General features: G+C 42.0%; 1 protein-coding gene across 3 annotated transcripts in view; it reads left to right on the top strand.

Annotated features, from left to right (window-relative positions):
* The first annotated feature begins 363 nt into the window (after positions 1–363).
* The window catches only part of DGCR2 (DiGeorge syndrome critical region gene 2), a 44,879-nt gene continuing 23,505 nt past the window's right edge, over positions 364–21,737 (top strand). For 2 of the 3 annotated variants that reach the window (XM_051633921.1, XM_051633919.1), the window contains exons 1-2: positions 364–708; positions 20,620–20,742. In XM_051633921.1, the coding sequence (XP_051489881.1) occupies positions 630–708; positions 20,620–20,742 (202 nt within the window). In that variant the 5' untranslated portion in view covers positions 364–629. The remainder of the gene's footprint in view (positions 709–20,619; positions 20,743–21,737) is intronic. The other variant, XM_051633920.1, reaches the window with a different exon arrangement.

Here is a 21,737-nt window from a genome sequence, read left to right as displayed (position 1 = left end):
AGCGGCGGGGTCCCGAGGGGCAGGGGTCCCGGGGGGCGGGTCCCGGTGAGCGGCGGGTCCCGGGGGTCGGGTCCCGAGGGGCGGGTCCCGGTGAGCGGCGGGGTCCCGAGGGGCAGGGGTCCCGGGGGGCGGGTCCCGGTGAGCGGCGGGGTCCCGAGGGGCAGGGGTCCCGGGGGGCGGGTCCCGGTGAGCGGCGGGTCCCGGTGCCGCCGCCCCGGCCCCTCCCGGCCCGCAGGTGGGCGGGGCGTGTGCGGACGGGGGCGCTCGGCCCCGCCCCCTCGCCGCCGATTGGCCGGGCGGCTCGCGGCGGGGCGGGGGGGGCGTGGCGGCGCGAGGGGAAGGCGGCGGGGAGGCGCGGCCGCCATCTTGTGCGTCGCCGGAGCCAGGCGAGCGGCCCGCGGCGCCGCCCGAGCCCCCGCTGCTCCCGCCGCAGCCGCCGCCGCAGCCAGGGCCGCTGGCTCCCGCCCGGGGGCGGCGGCGGACGGCGGAGGGGAAGAGCTCGGTGCGGACGGGGACCTCCCGCGCGCCCGGCTTCGGCGGCGGCGGCGGCGACCCCTCCTCCCGCCGCTCCTCGCGTCCCTCCCCGCGGGTTTGTGGCGCTGCGCCGGGGGAGGATGAACGGAGGATAAATGGTGCCCAAGGCGGACAGCGGCACCTTCCTCCTCCTCTTCCTCCTGGTGCTGAGCATCACTGAGCCGCTGCGGCCAGGTGAGGGCGGCGGGGCCGGCGCGGGCGGCGGCGGGGCCGGGGCCCGGGGGGCCCGGGGCTCTCCCCTCAGCCCGCGGGCGGGTCCCGGCTCGGGGCCGTGCAGGCGCGGGGGCCGCCGGGGCTCCCCTGGCACCGGGTTTGCCTCCGGTGAGCGGCGTCCCCCGGGAGGTCGGTGCGGGGCCGGTGCCGCTCCCCTCCCGCCGGGGACCGGGCGAGTCCAGCCGCGGGTCCCGGGCCGGGGGTCGGTCCGGGGTCTGCCCGCGGCGGCTCTGCCGCTCCGGTGTGCTTTGTACCGGAGCCGTGACCTGGGCGAGGCGTGGGGGGGGAAGCGTCGGTGCCCCGTGCTGGGCGGCTGGGGCTTGAAACGGCTGTGAGCTGGGGTAGGAAAATTTCGTGTTAAACTTTGAAAGCCTGGGCAGGAAAACACATAACCTTGCAGCTAATTAGCAGTGGAAATGCGGCTGCGTAACTTTAAGCTTTCAGGTGCTTCTTCCTTACCTGCTTTCATGCTGTGGGCCTTGGATGCCAACAAAACAAAGTGCTACATGATCATGCCAAAAAGAAAAGAAAAAAAAGCCCTGTTGCATCTTAGTTCATAATGTCATTTTCCTAGTTCTGTTTTGGCTTTTTTTAGTGATGGAGTTTGTGTGGTAGCTGCTAGGCATGGCACTTTAAGGTGTTAAGATGATTACCTTTACAGAAATGGTCGGTGTTTGCTGGTTGAAAACTGCTTTTATAGCGACATTGCTTGGTTGGAGTTTCTTTCTGGGTGTTGAACTTGCCTGGAGCTTGGCGGAGCCCTCGCGTATCTCGGGCTGCTCTTGCCAAAGAGCATCAATAGTCGAAGTGTGAATCTGCCTGGAGTGGCTTTGCAGGTTTGGAAACCATCCTCCCATCTCACCTGTGCGACTGCTCCTGGGTGATACTCCTTTGTAAACAGGAGAGTAAGAGCAGTGGTGTACTTTGAAATCCCCTCATTCTTTCTTTTCCAAATAACTTTTGTGACCCTGACTAATAAAACTTCACAGTATTAATGAACTATTAATTGTGTTTCAGTTCAGCTGAAACACAACTGGGTCAGTGTAGGTGGTCTTACTGAAATAACTAACTTAGATGTTGAAACTCCTCTGTGTGTGCCTTGTTGTGTTTTAGCTTGTTTTTTTGGCAGTGCAGTGTATATATAGGGCTTATGATGTGCTCTTAAGTAGCCAAAAAAAAAAAAAAATCCATGGAGTTGCTAAGCTAGTATTATTACAGCTAGAGGCTTTTATGTGGGAGAAGATACTGTGGAAAGGAACTGCCTCTGTAGCTGGCACTAAATGCTACAGATGACTGAAAAGGTTCAGCAGAGATTCACAGGTGGGTAGGTTTGACCCTCCTAGAAATAGAACATTTTTCATATTGTGTCAGAACACTTCTTGCTCTAGTTTGGTGTTAAATGGATGAAGGCAGGTTTTTTACTGAGGCAAACAAAACTGTTTTAAGGCAAACGATTCTTTCATTGGTGCTGCAATGTACGTGCTTCAGAGATCTGTGGTGCTGCAGCTGCACTGGTAGCAGCCTCCTCGCATCCTTCTGGTGGGCAAACCCTGACTCATCATCTCAGGTTAGACACCACTGGCTTTGAAACACCTGGCATTAGGGTTCCTCTGTGGTAACTCCATATGCATTCCTTAAATTTTGCTCGGACCATATGTGTTTCTGAACCCTAATGTGAAGTCATCCAGCCAGGTGTTGTATTGCCGTTGGGACTGGATGCTGGATGAGGAATTTCTGAATTCCTTCTGGATTTCCTGGTTGTGGAGGCCCGGGGCGGGGGGGGGGGGGGGTTGTGGGTGGTTGAGCTGTCCATGGTGATGCCTCTCCCTCCTCTTCCAGGGTGCCCTAACATCCTCTTCTCAACGTCCTTTGCTTTTTAGCTTGCTTCATTTACTATCTCGACCCTACTGTCTCAAATGAACACCTGGTTTAGTAGATTAAATAGCATGTGGGTTGATCCTGAAACAAATGGTGCAAAAAGTGAAAATCTGGTTCATGTAAATACAGAGGATGTACAGAACCAAATTTATCATTTGAATCCAAGGTGAAGAAGTGTCTCTTGTCTTTTTTGGGGAGATGCATGGAATTCCTCAGAAAGAGAGGACTATTTGAACTTAGAATTTATTTTCCTAGTGGTGCTTGGTTTTGCTTTTTTAAACCTGTGTGTTGTATCAACTGTCTTACTGGTTTAGAAAGGATGCCTGCATCTTGCTGAGCTTAAATCTGTACTTGGAGCTATCAAATGAGTGCTGCAGAGTGATGGGAGGTTTTATGTACTCAGAGATGAATGTGTAGTCCCTTCACAATTCAGTCCCAGCGAATCAGGCACCTCTTTGTACTTCCATGTTAATTTGACACTAGCTTTGTATCCATGTTCTTGCTGTGCTCTTCAGATAAATAAAACCTTTTTTTAAGCCTCCTCAACTGTAGTATCTTTTCAGGCAAGCTGAAAGGCAGTGATTTTGTGTGGACCTGTTTTTTCTGCATTTAGGGTGAGATTGTTTTTAGTAAATTAGGAGACAAACTAATTAAAATTTCCTTTTCCACCTGATTTTCCATCTTGGTTAAGAATGTTTTGTGCTGCTGCCATCACTAGCAGCATCAGGTACATCCAACATACCATCACATCAGCCCTAGCTGTGGAGACTTGGGTTCCTAAAGGTACCATGGGCAGTTAGATTTTTCTGAGCCTGTGGGCTTTTAATGGTAATTTTGTGCCTTTGAGAATCTCCACTTGTAATTTTTTTTTTTTTGTCCCAGTGTTTCCTTCTTTCCCTTTCTGTTTTGACCATGAGCTGCTTGTTTTGACTAGTGGCCTGCTTTATAATGCATTGTTGAAAGACTTCTTTTTTTCAAGTAGGGCTTTTCTCCTTGAATTGTGTTTGGAAGCTGCTAATGTGAATCAAAGCTGAATGTATCAGTCTTTTCCAACCATATGGAAGAGTAAAGGACTAACTTAATATTTCCTTTAAACCCTTAGTGAATTAATTATATCTGGTATTCAGACACTTGTTTTGGGGAATATTTACCACAGTAGGGTTTGGTTTAATAATATCTTCTCTGGGACGACTCAGGACATCTGTTCTGGGTTATTGGAGGCTTGCTGAGAGCATTTGTCTTTATGTGAAGAAATACTTCAGTGTTTTTTTAACTGAGTTAATAAACAATAAACTGGACTGGTACTAGCTTGGATTTAGGTGAGTTTCTGAACACTAGTGCATTTCTGTCAGTTGTCAAAAGAGCATCCAAGATGTTAATTGTTATGAATGCACTTTTTCAGCACAGTATGCAAGAAGTCCCTGTTTCTGTTAACATCCCATTGCACAATCAAAAAGCAAAGACTTTGGTGTCTTTATGTAACACTGGAACTTAAACAGCCTGGAAGGATCAGGATGACATGTTTCAGAACAGTGTTTAGAGGATTAATTAAGATCATCATTGCTAAAGACAATAACATGTTTTCATATTTCTTTAACAAGATACTGCTGCTTGCTAATGGAAAACACTTAAACATGGTCGGGCTTTATATTGGATTTTGTAATAGTGGTTTAGTACAGAGCCTTCTGAATGTAGGTCATCAGGCTTTCTTATTAGAGTGTTTGCCAGGCAGCTAAAAGCCAATTGAGTTCTCCTTCTTGCAGCTTTTTTTTCTCCGCTTCAAAGCAAGTTAGAGGAAGTAATTTCATTACTCAAGTTCTGTTTTTAAAAAATTTGCACAACTTACCTAATCAGCAATGCTTCGAAAAACTTGCCACTACAAGTGGTCTAATTAAAAAGGCCCACATCTTTAGCTTTTTGCATGCTTTGGTGCTTGCAGGCAGTTGGTGGTTATGCTCTTATCTGTGGGGTGTTGGTATCTTGACACAATACAGTTGACAAATGCGGTTAAATTGCCAGCTCTCTTGTCCCTTCCTTGAAAGTTACAGGTCTTAAATGCAAACCAGATATCCTCAGAGCCCAAGTCCAAACAAACCCACAATCAACATTGTTTCAAGGTGATCTGCTTGTCCACTGTGACTGAATGTGTCTGATTTGGGCTAGTTGAATTGTATCAGTTAGTTTAATTGGAGGCCCAAATATATCAGTCATAAAATGTGAGCTGGGCCCAGTGTTCCTCTGCTCTAAAAGGAGTTTGTTGGTAAGCAAATGGAAGCCTTTATTTTGCTTTTTGTTCACTGTCTCTACCTTAGTGAGAGCTGTGATGAGTAATGTTTACTTGGTTCCGTGTGGTTGCTAGTTACAGTCCCTGTCTTTGTGTTTAGTGGAATTCCCAGGTGGGGGCTTCTGTGTGTGAGAGGCAGAAAGGGTTTGTATCACACCTTCTCAGTTAGTTTTGCTGAAAATAGGGCTGGCCTGTCTTCCAGTCTTATGTTCCCCGTCCCTTATCCCTTACTACTTAGTCTGCTGGTTTTAGTTTTTTTTCTTCCTACCATTATGCATTATTGTGGGTTTTTTTCCCTAGTGTTCATGTGCTCTGCTGTTTGCTGCTGTTAGGAACTGCAAAGTGAGGCTGATGGATTTGAAAAGTCTCTTTTGGGGCTACTATCAGTGTAGCAGAGAAACAAGGCAGAAGGTATTGGACATTATTAGCAGGTCTGATACTTCAAGCTGGTAATTCCTGGTGTTAATTATAAGGCAAAGTTTTTGAGGTGCGAGTGGGTTTGGTACTAGTCATGGCTACAAAGTGAAGGAAAGGAGTCAGTAGGAAGAGGGCTGTTGACAAGCATTGCTCTGGTTCTGAGAAGTAATCACAGAAGAGGAACTTGAGGGTTTGATCACATGCAGCTTCTATGTCCCCTTGGTAGGTTTGGAAGTAGAGGAAGATTAGGCAAGGATGACAGAAGTGATGGAGAAGAGGGCAGTGCTGCAGCTTCTCTCTGTAGCAGGAGGAGGCAGCTGTGGAAGTGTTGCTTCTTTTTCAGTCGTTAGGAGGAAAGGTACAGCTAGCTTGAAGAGAAAAGAATTTTAGATCCTAAGTATGAAAGACGTGAAATCCCCCAGTGAATGTCAAAACCAGCCAAGGCTTCAATGAATTATGCCACTGGAATTAGCTTTAAAATTAGGACTGGTTTTGATGTTGAATTGTAATGCAAGAGTAGTAACTGCCTTTACAGTCTGTCTCTGAGTAATATCTGGGTCTCTGGGTTTTTGGGGTTATTCCTTGCGAATTTTATAAGGTTTTGTTTCATCCTGTGGGGTGCACATAAATAACTTGTGTCACAATTAGCAGAACTTGGTTGCATTGCACCACGGCAGAGCCAGTGTGTCCAAACTGAGCCTCTGGTACCTGAAGCATGGCCAGAGCAGAACCTTGAAACAGCTCAGCAGCACTGCTGCTCCTGCCCTTCAGGGGTTAATGTGGTTGCTTGAGTTTGGTTTGTATTTCAAAATGGAATAAGTGTGTGCATGGGTTCTTGCACTGATAAGTTCAAACAAGGAAGTCCTTGAGATAGAAGAGACAGATTACAGCTAGTTGCAGGCTTGATGAGAGGCTCTGCTGATCTTTGTGTCAGTGATCTCAAGGGCTAGCCTGGGATGGGAAAAGGCTTGATAATCTTTTGTTCTATGTAGACCAATAGAAAGTTATGCCCAGAAGGGGAACTGAGAGATCAGGTTGTCCATCTTTCTGTCCTGAAACAAAAGCTGGTAAACCCAGGGAATTTCTGAGGGATATTTGTCTGGCACATTTTTAATGATTTCCTGTGATAGACTCCCAACACTAGATTCTTTTGGTAAGCCTAATTGCCAGTCTATTGGTTGTTCTGCAGTTGCAGCTTCTTCTTCCTGTCGAAATACAATGTTGTGCATGCTTCCCTCATGCTACAGTCACAGTTTATTGGTTTCCCAAGGTGGTTGAGGTCTCTGAGCCCACCAGTTTTTCAGCAGTGGTAAGTGCGATGGGTACCCAGCAGTGCTTGTTCCTTCCTGGCTTTCCACTCCCTGACAGGGTTTATGTACCATTCAGGGTCCTTGCATAGTAGGCTCACACCTTTGTGTTTTACTTCCAGTGGTGGTTTTGTAGGGAACCTGATGAGTCCAGGTGAAATCACAGATTATTTGGTCAAATCATTGATTAGTTGTAGAAGAACTCTAGCAACTGTGTCGCTTAAAAACATGAGTTTGGGATTAACCCTTGATCAGCATTCCCCAACCTGTGCAATCCTCTGGCATCTTGTGGTTTCCTGTGAAGCTTTTAATTTTGTCTTTTTATTAAAGGGTCAGCCTGTTAATTCTGGGTTTGATGAACAGCATTTTAATAGTATTTGCTATATGGAACTCCAAAGGAAGTTATTATCGGTGCTTGATGCCTACCATTTAGATTATTTAGGAGTACAGTTTTAAGTTTAATGGAAATTGATAGTTGCCTCATTAACTAGAGCTAAACAAGATAACATTCAGCTTCCTAGTTAATTAAAATCGGTTGATCTAACCATTATACTTAGCTTCTGCTCTGTATTGATTACTGGGTGACAGCTGTCAGCCTGGTCAGTGGGTAGAAATGTAGAATTAGCTTTTGGTGGCTGTGCTTGGGACACTCCCTGCTCTTTTGTCCTTTAACTTACTGATTATTTTTTTGGTCATCTTTTCACTTATGTAACTTTTTTCCTGTGCTGTCTTCGCTTTCATATACTTCTCTACTGTACTTCCTTCTACCTTTCTCACTATGAGACCAATTATTTGGGGTTCCCAGTGAAATTATTTGGGAATCAAAGCTAGTAGAAAAATGGGATTAAGTGCTACTTCTGGCAGAAGAATGGTGGGTGTTCTGGGCTGGCTGCAAGCCTTTTGTCTTGAGGGAGCTTCAGGTGTCACTTTGATGTGCTGAAGCCTCCATGGATTTGTGTTTTGACATTCAAATCTGCATTGCAGAGTGGGCAATGGCACAGCAGCTGAGGTTTGAAGTGGTTGAGGTTTAGATCCATAGGGAGGAAGGTCAGCTCCAGCCTGGCTTGTGACTCTCCCAGCCCAGCTCTGCCCTCAGATCTCAGTGGGGAGGTAGTTGGGATGATACAAGGGTAGGTGATGAGCACTGCCTCTGCATGAGTGAGAAGAATTGTACATAATACTGTGTGTTGTCCTTCAGTATCTGTATGTTTTGTCTGCTATATAATTCTTTAGCAATTTAAATAAAAATTTCTTCTGACTTAAAAGCAACCTGTTGTCTTTTATACTTTAAAAGAAAACAAATAATCTTGCTTCTAACACCTGCTTGGCTTGAGTTTGTGCCCAAGCAGCATTTTGCCTTGTGTATGCTGAACTTCTATAACATGTTACAACTTATTTTAATCTAGGGATGGTCAAAACTGCATTTGTGTTTTCTCTCTGATGAAATGATGAAATTACTTGTTATGCTTAAATTACTCTTCTCTGACTAAAATACAGTCACAGGTTTTAGTGTATTTGTTAATGAGAACTTGGAAAAATCTTTATGAAAATGGAGGGACCTTGCAGGCATGAGATCCAAGTGCAAAGACCTGATCAGAAACATCACCCCCCTAGTTCTAGTAGTGGGCAGATTGGAGAGAAATGGTCCAAGGACACTGTAGTGTGGGAGGGCTCATCTGTGTGTTTGTGAGCAATAATGGAGTTGAATGCAATTTTCCATTGATGTGACAGCTAAAAAATGGCAAAGATTGATGGTGTAGTACCTGACACGTGCACAATAGAAGCTGGTTGAAGAGCTGAAGGAAGCCAGCAGTGCTTGAGCTGTTCAGTGTGAGGAATGAGAAAACCACTCCTAAAGGGTTAGGTGGCTTTTTATGAACGGGTTGGACTTTATCTGCTGACTTCTGATAGAACTATTATACTTAGGGATGTATGAAATTTCTGTTCAGGTGTTTGTTTTATCATGGGAGAGCCCAGGATCTCGTATAATATGGACACATGCAGCAGAGACCAACAAACAGGTTCAGCTTCAGTTGAGCAGGGAAATGCTATTCAGAGCATGAGCCATTTGCTCCAGTACAGCACAGCCACTGCGCCAGCTATTGTGCAAAGAATAAAATGGGTCTACATACTTCTGTATATAAATTTTTTTCTTTTAAGTGTTCTGGCTGCTTGCTCATCAAGTCTTGTCCAAGATGTGAGGAAAAAATAAAAAAGGAGAAAAAGCGGTTTTTAGTGTGACCTGCCTTTGAATAGTGCTCAGCTGCAGGTTTCCTGGCTCCCTGAATTGTTAGATTTTTTTTTAAGACCATGACCTTCCTTAGGGCCCTGTAGCGATGTTAACTTGGTTTTAAAATTAAGAAATTGGGTTAGTTTTTGGAGAACTGAGTGATTAAAAATATCTGAATTCATAGGTGGGATTTTGTCAGCTCTTTGCTGGGCTTTAAAGACTGTTGCAGTTCTTGTGTTTTAATTCAGCAAAGTATTCTAAATACATACTTGGCCTTGAGTTGTATATTTTCATTAAAATTGTTTCTATTACTTGCATGCTGAAGGTTTAAAGATATGCTTAAACACCACTGAATCCTCTACTGAAAAAAATAGTGTGATATTAGGGTATTTTTGCCTTACGAAGTAGGAACATGTGTCATCTTGTTGAAAGTAAATGAGCTTGCTAACTAACACTGCTGAAATCTGGCAATTCCTACTTTCAAATTAATGATGACTACAAATTAGCCTTGATTGCTCTGACAGTTCTTGAATTGCTGTTATCGTGTTTCATCTGAATAGTCTTCTTGTTGAAACCTGATCTAAAGAAAATACTAAAACAGTTCATGTAAAACCTTGGATTCGGATTTTTTTTTCCCTCTGTAGATTTTTTTCTTTCCTCTCTGCACAGTATTTGTTGGGTTTTTTTAGCTCTTTTTTTTTTTTTTTTTTAAACATACACAGTTTATTTGGTCAAAGGGAATACAGCTTCTTTCCGTGGTGATTCTTCTGAAGTGAAAAGTGCATCGGAACAAATATTGGTCTGGGCTGGCTTGGTAGGTTGTGTACTTTTCTAATCCTGAGGATACAGTTGGTTGGAGGAGGAGAGGAACTCATCTAACATCCTTAGAAATTTTTTTTTAGGGGGTAGTTTTGGGTAGGCAGCTGTCAGGTAATAAGATACAGAAGTACTTTCTGGATTATTCAGTAGTTTCTCTAGATCACTTTTTAGTGGCTTTCCAACAAGCAGCTTGTGCAGAGACTCAAACATTGGAAAAAAGAAATGTTCCTGGTATTCAAATACTTCTGATTACCAGACTGGTCCATCTAGAGTTGCTTGAACTGCTTTGTAGGTTTGAACATCCCAGAGGTGACTGAAATGTACTGGAGATTGCATTGGTGAAGGACCAGTGCAGATGTCCTCTGGGAGGAAAGAGATGTGGGTAATGCTGAAAACTTGTGAAGACAGAGCTGAGAGCCTGATGGTTTTTCCTTGTTCAGAATGACCCCAGCTTCATGGAAAAACTGCAAATGAGCAGGAGCAATGTGTGTACATTAATACGAGATTTTAGAGTATTTACATGCAGTGGAGTTTGAGAATCTTGTCATAAAAGATGTGTTTAGAAAAAGGTGAAGGTTTGTGGTGAGGGTTGGGGTTGGAACCTGGAAGTAGCTAAGCTGAGGTATCCAAATAGTCCTGTTTGTTTAGATATTTTTAGTGTATGTGGGATAATCCATCTGTCCTGACCTGGGTATGTGGATTGTAAGGGAAGAGAGTACTGTTTGTGGTGGAGCTCTTTTCTGGACAGAATTGATGACTTGCCGAGCACTTCACTGCTCATGTCCTTCTTAATGGACTTTTTTTCTGTTGCTCCATTTGTTGGGATAATTAATATGTTGTGTGTGTGACCATATTTAAATTCAATGTGAAGAATAGTACTGTTCTCTGAGCATCTGTGAGCATGTTTTTTAAGTAGGGGGGTTTAATGAAACCTGGACTCCAGGAGAGCTGGTCTGGTATGTCCCTATGTTACTTCTGCTGTAGTACCTTGCCTTAGACCACTGATTTTAGTAAGGCCATGTGTTCTCCATGTCCCCTCTCTCTCCACAGTATGTCCTCTGGAAGGAGGAAGCTGGGAGTCCTGCAGGGCCTTGTGGAAGGGTTTGGTGACCCCAGCTCACCCTGTCCCTCGGCTGCTAGCTGGGCAGCCCCACCAGCACGGTGACAGTGCCACAGGCAGGTGTGCTGGTGGGCTGGCAACTGCTGAACGCTGCAAACCAGAGGGGTTTCCTGCCCTCTGAAGTTCAAGGCAGTCCTTGTTTCCTTCCCTTACGCTGGCTCTTGGCTTTCCAAAGCTTGCACTGCACACTGTATATTTCTAGTCTTCCTTCTCAAACTTGCATGGAATTGTTCAGTCAATTTAATGGTGAGGTGTGATTGGCAGTTTCAGCGATCCACTTCCTGATAGGGTTTTCTTTAGGAAAAGGGTAAAAAAATTGGTGTTGCACAGGTTTAGGTCACTTGTCACTGTTGTACTAAAACACTTAAGTGTCACCTAAGGCTGTGCAAAACATCTGAAGCACTGAACCAAGGCTGTTAGTATAGAGGAACTGTAGGACTTAATTTTGAGCCATATTGAAGAATTCTTGAGTACCAATGGCTTTGGCTGTGTTTGCATTGAGTGCTTTCTGTGCCAGTGCTGTATTTTGCTTTTCCCTTCTGCCTGTTTACTTACTATCATAATATAGCATAATTTCTTAAGGGTGAAGAAAGCAAGCCTGTTGCTTAACTGGTGTCCTCACTGCTATGCAAATAAACTGTTTTTCAGTCTGGAATGCTGCATTGCTTAATTCACAGTGTTCTTTCAGTTTAGTTCAAGTACCAAGTTTTGTCTTCTGTTTGGTTTTAGTAGTAGTGGGAAACTGGGAAATGTATTTTTTTCTGTTTCAGTCTTAGGAATAAATGTCCACATTCATAAAGCACAAAGTGTGTATTTTCAAGTCTTAAGAAATCATAGCCAGGGTTCCCATCCCAGCTCTGATGTTGTTGCTTTGGCTGAATGTCGAGGCCCTTGTGCTGCCTTGGCTTTTTCCTTTGTTGTTTTGATTTTTATTTTTTTTTTCTTACTGACATTGAGTCTGCCCTCCAGACAAAGAGCAGACAATGAACTGCAGTGAATGACACTTGTGAGCAAGGAGAAACTGGGTCAGTTCCAAGCTTGTGCAGGGTGTAGGTATAATATTGGCGTGAGGGGGTGAGGGAAAGCAGACTGTCACATTCCCTTTGCCGTGCTATGAAATCTTTTGATGGACATTAGGGTCATCTAGCATAACTTAATATGACAGAACATTTCAATAACTTCATGAAACTGCATGCTGAGGTCATGCAGAAAATGCCAGTGCCTCTAACGTGTGTTACGTGTTCCTACAAAACAGGATTATAACTTCAGAATCTCTTAATTTTCAGGGGCTGGAGTTAAATTTGAGAATAGGTATGGGTTGTTTGGCTCTGTGCAAAGCACAGGGCCCCTTGTTTTAGTTCTGTGCTCTGTGGTGCTGTGCTTTTATACTCTCCTGCACACACTGAGGCCACGAACCAAAGCTCCATGGCTTAAGCCTGATGCTTAGGCACGTTTGCAGTAACACAAATGAATGGTTGAGCATTTTATCTTCTGTGGAACTGAACACAAAAATGGAGTGTGCTATTCTTCCATAGCTTTTTAATTCTTCTGTAGGTTTTACATTTTGATTATTCTGTAGGCTTTTAATTTGAAAAACAGTAAACCGAACCAATGTTATTGATAAAAATTAAGCCATAAACTTAACCTATGGAAAGGATAATCGTCTCATGTTGACTTTTGAGCTTCACAAATGGTTTTCTTCTCTGAAAATAAGGTGGTGTTATCATAGTATTTTTTTCTCCTGCTGTGGCTTTGTTATGAGGTTCTGTATGTACTCGCTCTGCTACATTGAATGCAGTGATGTGTGTGGTAAGGATCAATTTAAAAACATATAATGGCAGTGAGATGCACCAAGTGACATAAATAAACCTGCTGGGAGATGAATGGATAGTGAAAGCCTCAAGATCTGGAGCTGGTGGGGAATACCATTTAGGTATGGCTTTTCTTGCCTGAGAGCAGACCCTTTGTGTGGGATCAGATACCTCAAAGACCAGTTAAAAGCAAGAAAACCTGTTCAAAGGCTGTGTCAGAACATCTTCAAATGCAGTTTGTGGTCAGCTTCTCTGTCACTGAAAACTGTTCAGCAACTGACTCCTGGGCACCACGAGCAGAGGCTGGGCAGGACTGTCGTGCTGGCAAGTTTTCAGGAGTTCTGTGTGAGATATGGTACCTGCTCCAGTGAGCTCCACCTGTGCACTTGGGAGAAATCCAGGTTGTGAGAACTGCTTTCCAAGTGCAGAGGACTAGCTTAAGGACAGTTTTTTCACATACCTGCTGAGGCTTAAATGAAGAAAACTGTTGTGGTATTGTTGCATTGGGAATATTGAGAATGTCTTGAAGTTTCTGTTACTTCAATAAATGCCAGTCTAGAGAAACACTGGTTGTGTTATGCTTCCTCTTGAGCATTAAATACTAGATATGGAGCTGTAGGTGTTTTTGTGATAATGATGGGTGTGGTATTGCTTTTGTTGTTTTGTTTCTGAGACTTGTTTGCAGACATGTGTTGAGCAAAATCTCCAGGTCCTGAGGACTTACGGTGTTAGGCTTCTTGGTGAAGATGCCAGGGCATGTTTGTAAGGTTTAGTGTGGATCAGGTTATAAAAATAGTGACTTAAGAAAAAAAGCAATTTTCAGTTCTAGTAATCTTATTCTTAAATGTGTTAAAATATGGAACTGTAGTGCAGCATGTAGGTACAGGTCTTGACTTAAGTATGTAGGTTTAGGATTATAAAATTATAAGAGACCTGTTGGACAAGTTAAAATCTGAATAAGAGGAGTTACTGGCTTAAGCTCTTGTAGTTAGAGTTTTTCTTAATGCTTAATCAGCTTTTGATAGCTGTAATTGGCTCTTGAGATCTGAACAGAATATTCACTTGTAGGTTAGTTCATCTGGTTTGGGAAAATGAGTGACTTACACTGAGAAAGCAGGAAGTATTTTTGTCTTCTGTTTTCCTTCAGTCTGTAAATAAACATGATGCCAAGGAATCTACCAGATCCAGCCTTGAGAAATGCAACCAAAATAAGTACATGCGAGGTACATCCAAAACTGCCATTGTTCCTTAAAAGCTTGTGTACAAAAGACAAAACCAGGTACATTGAGTTTATATTTTCCAATACATGCTTTTTGGAGTAATAGCTTATAATTGAAAAATATTAAATTCTGGGTTTATGCATTTAATCACATTTCAATTTCCATACAAATGAAGCTCAGCAGACAAGAACAAACAATTAGCATAGCAAATGGAAAGTGGCATTTCATTGTATTAAAAATTGAAATAGATTAAAGTCTATATTGACTATGTAAATGCTAATATCTAACATGCATCCATAGTCTTAGCTACCAAAGGAATATCTTAATGTATCAGACTAGTGAATCTCTTTAATAAAGAGAAAATAAGTTATTCCACTAGAAGAACCCAGACTTTCATAATCAGTGGTTGCAGTCACTGAGTTTAATCTTTGTATCACAGCACTCTCCTGAATTGAGATTTATATTTCAGAAGCTTTAGTTTAGGAATCTGTCTCCTCATCTGTGACACTTAAATTGTGAATTTCCAAGACGTAAAAGCTTTTGTACAATTGGGGGTTTGTATTTCAGAGTTAGGAACATGTGGTTTGTAAGTAAGGGGAATCTTCTGTCTGTCAGGGATATATTTCTGCTTTCTAGTGTTCCTTTTTTCACAGGTTCCTACAATGGTAAACTTCAGTGTCTTGAACATAAATGTTGGTATTTAGATTTTGAAAACTTGAATGTGCTCACTGAATGCTTCACTGGAGGTGTTTATTATATGTACCTGAGACAGGGCCTCTGGCATTTTTATTTGACATAGCATTTCTTTGGGAAGAAGTCTTTTTATATCTCTGTCTTGAATTGAAGTAGGATAAATAATCCTACGAACATTCATATCAAAGCATTCTCATTTGCCCACCAGATTATCTTTGCAGAAGTGTTTTGATGAGCGAATAGTGCTTGTAGACTAGGAGGGTGCTTTCTAGAGCTTCATGGGCAGTTGACTTCTGTCACTTGGTAGGAATTTTTACAGCTTGTTGTTTTTTGCCCATTCCCAAGACCTATTTCCACCCCTGCTCCTTCTCTTACCCCTCTGGTGGTGTGACCTGGTACAGCATTTTCTGGCTCAAAGCTGTGACTCTGGTCATCAGTCAAGTATGTTATGGAGCTGAAGGTCCCAGCTCTGTTCACAGGGCAGCTTCTGGTAGCACAGGATCAAAACTACCTCTGAGATGTGTGTAATCCCAGCATATCAGGAAACGGCTTCTATTTGAGCTAATGTTAAAAAAAAAAACAACACCCCAAACAGAAAACCAAACACAGTACTAGATGTTCTAGCTTCATTGACAGACAACTATGATGAGATCCCAATTCCACATTAATTGATACTGGATTTGTACAATTATGTTTCTGCTGAATTAGCTGGAACATGCGATTTTGTTGCTGGGGGACAAACTGTAGCTGATCTGACTTGAAATTAATGTGGACAGACAATAGCTTAATTTGATCTGAAGCTTGCAGTTTCAAAGCCAACTCATCAAATTCATTCAGAAAACTGAACAAGCAAGGTGAACTTGTATTGAGTCAACACTTTGTCTCATGTGCCTATCACAGTCTTGACTTGATATTGGAAGCTCTAAAATGAGATTAACTATATGAAAAGACATCTCGGATGCTGAATATAGGTCCTCTCTGCTGTCCTTTTAAATGAAACAATTGGTTTGACTAATTATCCTTTAACTTTTGCCTAAGAAAGGGGAAAATTAGTAAGAAATTAGTTCCAGTTTAAATGCAAGTAGGAGGTGTCCTAGTCCAAATGCACCTGTTTAGCAGAAGATACAGGTTGCAGTTGATGCAAGACCCGGAGCAGCACACAGAGCATCTGCTGTGGGAAGGATGCTCTGTGGCTTCCCAGTGCTCAGCCTCCACCAGGAAAACCTTCTCAATTACATGGGAAGATTACATGAGATGATTAAACCTGAAAGGGCTTCCTGGATTGTTTTATAATGGCAGAAAGGTGTTTTGTGAAATATGTGAAGCTGGCTGAAAATTAAAGTGGGGTGAGTGGGTATTTTATTCATGTGTCATGAAGTCCTTCCTATGGGTATTGCTTCTTGTAAATGTCTGTATTGAGTGCTTAGCAGAAAACCTGGAAATTAGCCTGCTGTAAAAAAATTTTAAAAGCTAGTTGAGACCTAATGTTGAAATACATAATGAGTGCTGTGAAACACCTGGCATTCAACATGTAATTGGGAAAATCCTTGGAACAAAAGCTTTCTGTAAGAGTGTAAGCAACCACCTTGAAAACTTTAGTGTTTCCTCTGTGAAACCTAGATTTTTTTTCTAGTAAGAAATCTTGTCTGTTTTTCCCTGATTAACTTAGATAATATTTGGCAGCTGCAGAAGATGAAGATTTGTTGTTTGTATGGCACTGTTTAAATTTATTTATAAACTTGCCTGTTATTCCTGGTGTTTGTTCAATTAAGTTCTCAAGTGTTTCGTAAGTTTTCTTTTAAATTTCAAATTACAGGTCCAGGAGTAGCTTTAGCAAGACTTCTTTCAGATGAGTGAGTTGTGGGCAGCTTATATTACCTAAAAATGTGTCCCAACATATTGTTACTGAGTTTTTTGGCCTTTACTTGACAGCAAGTTTTGAGTTACACATTAAGTTTGTAGAACTTGGCCAGCTAGGTGATTTTTTTGTATTGCTTTGTAACCACTGGCAGAAGGATGCAGTGCTTGGTGAGGTTGTGGAGGGTTAATGTTCTAGAAGTAAAGCGGAGAGTGTATAATGACACCTTGCTGCTTGAAGTGTTCTCACACTACTCAAACTTGATGATGTTTTTTAAGTTTATATATATATAATGCAAAAACTAAAGTTACTGCTATTTCCAGTATTTTACTTGCCTTCCTCTTCCCAGCAAATGGCAGATGAGTTTAATTGTTCTAAAATCAGATTTCGGTGTACTAAATTTTATGCTGTAAATAGCAAAGACTGCATCTGATCCTTAAAGGAAAGAATCCTTTAATGTTAGAATTTCATGTGTGAATCATAATATTGCTCGTCATAATAAAACTCATCAGATCGTACACGAACACTGCAGGTGACTGCATTTCCATTTTTCCTCCTCTAGGCAGTTGTTGATGCTGTTAGCTAGTGTTGGGTTGGTGCCTCTGCTCCAACAGCTGCTTCATTGCAGCTGAACTTGAGCTGTTACATATTTTCTAACAGTTTTGAAAACGCAAAATGTTTCTGCTGTAACATCTGGTGGGAAATGCGTGCTTTTAGTGCTGCTAGGAGGTGATAGTTTAAGACATTTTATTCCTGATTCTTTCCTGCTGTGAGTTAACTATGAATGGTGTGGGGTGTCTGGCTTTGGGTGCAAATGTGGGACTGGTGTTTTGGAAACTTTACTATTCTTTTAAAGAACTGGAAGCCTTATATGGGTGAAGAGACAGTTTTTATTTAACACACTCCTGGAAAGTACAAAACCTGAGTGTGAGTTAACTATTATTTACATTTCAGGAAAGATGGATGGTTCCTTTGTGTTGTGCTGTTGTTTACTAGTGCTCATGTGTCTTTGTGAATCCTGTTCTTCTGCTAGCAGCATGACTTGCCTTTTCTGTGGTAAAGATACGGACTTGAAATGTTTTCATTTTTCTGCTGTCTTGACTTAAAGATAGGCTACTGAAATGAAATGCCTGACTGGCTGTGTAGACTAGTACCTATCCTGTGCATTCTTGCTTCTCCCAGATTCCTCTGTTCCTTCAGTGAGTAGCTCACAGGTTCCTTAGTGGCTTCCATATCTTTTCATCTCTGTATTTTTACTCTGAAGGTGGCTGCCTGCCCACTGCCCTGTCCCCTCTGGATGGCAGCCTGTCTGTGTGTGTTCAGTGGGGCCTCCATGTTCCATTTCCAAAAGAAAGCATCAGTCCTTCGTGGAAATCCATTTCTATCTTAAGTAGCAGCCCTCAAGGAGACCATTGGGTATGTCCAAAGCTGCCCTGAGCGCAGGAGAAAGGAGCAGATTTTCTCAGGTGGTTGCATCTTGTTTCTCTTTGTGCTGAGCCACAATAGGCAGCACACAGAAGCAGAGAATTCAGATGAAATTCTTCCAGAAGCTGCATGATGATTTAGATAGGTCAGGAATACGTTGGGATACAGGTTCTTGGTTAAGATGGCTCAGAGTTGTTATTTGCAGTGGTTGCAGAATATGGAGATTTTAATTTTGTAGTATTTCTTTTAATGTCACCTTCTCCCCACCCCCTCCGCAATAGAATTGCAAAGCAGTTTGTGTTCCTTGGTCTGAAATAAGACGTGCATGTCAGATAGCAGGGTTTCCATTGGGAACAATTGCTCAGTTGGTTTGAGTGGTGTGTTAATAGAAATGTTTTGCACTCTTCCATGTATCCACATTCTTCAGAGAGGAGTGTCTGTAATACAGGAAGTAATGGCATTACAGCATGTAACTGGCATTTTTTTAATGCCCATAATATTGGGATGGAGTCATCCTTTATCTGAACCAGTCATATGTAATTGTACATAAAAGTAATAGCATGTATGAAAGAACAGAACTATTCTTTACTGCTTTTCCCATGTGCATGTTGGCTTGTAGTGCTTTCCTAGTGGATGCTGCCTGTGAAACCAAGAGGGATGTAGAGATTTCTTCACAGGGTGTGTGTGTGACTTCATTAAAATCAAGCAGTAAAAACAAATTACAAATTTGAAGTATTGAATTTTGAATTGAATTTTGCAATTACTGCTGGTGGATGCAGTGGAAACTGGGCTGAGGACAGGCTTCCACATGTTAAAACATCTGCTACAGGCTCCAGTGTAAACTCTGTACTTGAAACTCCAATAGTAGAACTTTCTAAGAAACCTTCCACTTTGTGCAGACATTGTCCAAAGGTGGTGAAAGAAGCTGCAATGATTTACTGAAGAGTTGGTGTTTTCCTGTGAACTTGAAATTTGAATAGTTTAAATTTCAGCTTGAGTTATTGCTTTGTTGTTTGCTTTTTTTTCCTAACTTAGAGATAGATTTTGCATTTTCTCTTTTGCTTCAACAGGCAGCTGAAGCTTATCTTTTTATTCCCCGGAACAGAAACTCTTTCCCTCTTTGGGCTAAATGAATTACTTCTGTTTTTGTTCAAGGGAGGAGGGGGGACCCGTTATGGCCTAAGCTGGTAGATTTGTTTATTAATTTAATTTGTACATTTCCCTTGTGCTCTTTCACTGTTAGCTGCTTGGACTGAGCAAATCCCTTGTCTGCTGCAAGGGCTGCTGCTGGCAGTAGCCTGGCAGGTCTGTGTGAGTTCTTAGCCATTTTGTGACCTGAATGTTTGCTCTGAGTACGTGGTTGCTAAGAGGATGTTCCTGCTTTTTATTTTTCTAGAAGAGCAGGTCTGTGCTTTGAAGAGAAACCAGTATTAGAACTGGATTTTATTGTAACAGCATATTAGAAGCCTGTTATCAATATCTTATACCAATTACTAGGTGCATGTGCATGGGTACAGCTTTTATTGGGGGTATGTGATGACTGGTTTTGTTATGCCTGGTCATGTTGACTCAACACTTAAGTGAGACCTCTGCATCGATTTAGTTCGGGTGTCTGTTTCAAGAAGGTAACAACTGCACTTAGAGCTCTTTTCTTAGGTTGTAAACTGTGGATGAGAGAATACATACCTGTATTTTAAATTGTCTTTTAGAGATTTCTCCCAGCAGAACAGTTACCTACTTGATTGTTTCAAAATTTAACTTTAAAATAATTTTATGTATTTATTTATTTAAAAAGTGCTTGTTCTCTAGACATAGCTTACCTGGGATTACTGTAGCTTGCTGAAAAGAAGATGTACTGAATTGTTCAAAAACATTGGTTGGGAAGTTGACAGCCACCATCCAGAAGAAAGATGGACCATGATGGTCTGGTGTGAAAGTGAGCCTGTGGTGATTGCTGTCTGTAAACCAGCTTAGAATTGTTCGCTTGTGTAGACAGATACTTTTTTAATCTGCAAAACATTTTGAGAGACACAAAATGAAGCTGAATTACTAGGTTCTAGCATTTGATAGATGGAATTGATATTAAAAAGCTTTTTAAAAATGTAGTTTTTATTATGCTAATTAGGTCTGACATTGTAATGATGGCAAGTAGGCAGTACTCCTGCAGAAGCAGGAACCTGCATGTTTGCAGATACTGACACTTTCTTATAAAGGATGTGTTCACATGGAGAAGTTCTACAAAAGAGCTTAAGCTGGAAAGTGAAAACAGATTCATGGATACAGAAGTTTGTTTTACAGATAGTTGTGTGGAATGGCTCTGAATCAGACTGGACATTTGCACAAGTCTAGTGGGTTCTGCTGCACATGGTGATTGGAACAGAAATAGGAGTCTGAATTTATTGTGTAGCCTAGCACTTAACTACCATAGCATATTTTAGTTGAACTTTGGTTCTGAGAAAAAATTGAGCAGGTAGTAAAGAAGTAGTAGTAAATGTTACCTATTTACAAGAAGTAAATGGGTAACACCATGGATAGCTCCTCTGTGGTATCTTTATCAGGAAGTTTTTACTAGAGATGTTTCAGAGAATTATTTCCCAGGCATGGGAAGCCAGCCCTCCTTTCATCTAAAAACACAAACATTGTGTAAAACATGGAAGTGACCTGAAATGAAGCAGTTTTCAACAGGCTGAGTTGTCCAGAGCTGTAGTCCATTATCTTTCAGTGATACATTACACAATGGATAATTAATAGATGTATAGACTTGCAAGAATAAGTAACACTAAACAAAGCACAACTTTCTTCTTCCCTAGAGCTCCGCTGCACCCCAGGGCAGTTTGCGTGTCGAAGTGGTACCATCCAGTGCATCCCTTCAAACTGGCAGTGTGATGGGTGGCCCACCTGTGAGGATGAGAGTGATGAAGTTGACTGTCCAGGTAAGTAAAGCTGAGAAGACTGCTCATCTGCTCATCCCCATGACAGCTTTTTTTACAGCAGTACTTTGACTCCATAAGATCACTTTCTTATTTTTTGTTGGAAAGTGGAGATTGTTTGGTAGAACTGTGTCCGTTATTACCAAATTTTGACTTGACTTCAGTTCATTTTGTGCAATAAATGCTACAAACAGTTTTTTGCTACTCTGAATTATACTTTCTTACTGTCTGAGTAGGTATCCTGGAGATGAGAAGAGTTTGTAGTCTAAAAAGAGACTTTCATGACAAGGGATGTTGCAATTAAATAAAAATGACACACAGGTGTGTGGTTGAATTTGGGATTACTCGTTTGTTTTTATGAGAGTATCACTCAGACTGTGTTGGTTGACATTGTTGGACTTAGGTAGAGAGCTTGTTTTATTGCTCCCTGTTACGATTATGCTTCTTGTGCTTAAGTGGAGAACTTTGTTCTGCCAAACAAGCTGATGTATTTACTCTCCACATAGTCTTGTGATCATATATGCTTTCAGGGAGCCCATCACCACTACTCGTTCTCTGCTAAAGCCACTTTATGCTGAGCTGTCTTTAAGAAACAAGCAAACAAAAATTTATGATTGTGAATATGTAATCACAGTTTTCAATGTTTTAATCTGTTCTTGAAAAACAGGCCAGTGCAACTCTTGTTCTGTGTCTTAAAAGTGGAGGGACCTGTAACTTTTTTCTTGCTAAGAACAATGAAGCAGGAGTCAGAAAGCATGAATTCAGCTATATAATAATTTAAAATTTTTATCTCTACTATGTGACATTCATTGTCACTGTTTTAAGAGGTTCTTTGCCACTAAACTACTTAATTTGGGGGAAAATTGTAGGTAGTTTCTTCTGAGATTCAGAATTAATATCCTGTGTAAGGATATTCTTTATGGTGTGGATGTCCTAAAGAAAAATGCTTTTATAGTTGTGCTGTTATTCTTCCTCCTTTTTAGCTTACGTTGGCCAAG

This window comes from Apus apus, chromosome 16 (genome assembly GCF_020740795.1).
Source record: "Apus apus isolate bApuApu2 chromosome 16, bApuApu2.pri.cur, whole genome shotgun sequence".
NCBI classification, from domain to species: domain Eukaryota; kingdom Metazoa; phylum Chordata; class Aves; order Apodiformes; family Apodidae; genus Apus; species Apus apus.
The sequence above is the reverse complement of the archived record's forward strand: the minus strand, read 5'-3'. Positions and strand labels throughout refer to the sequence as shown.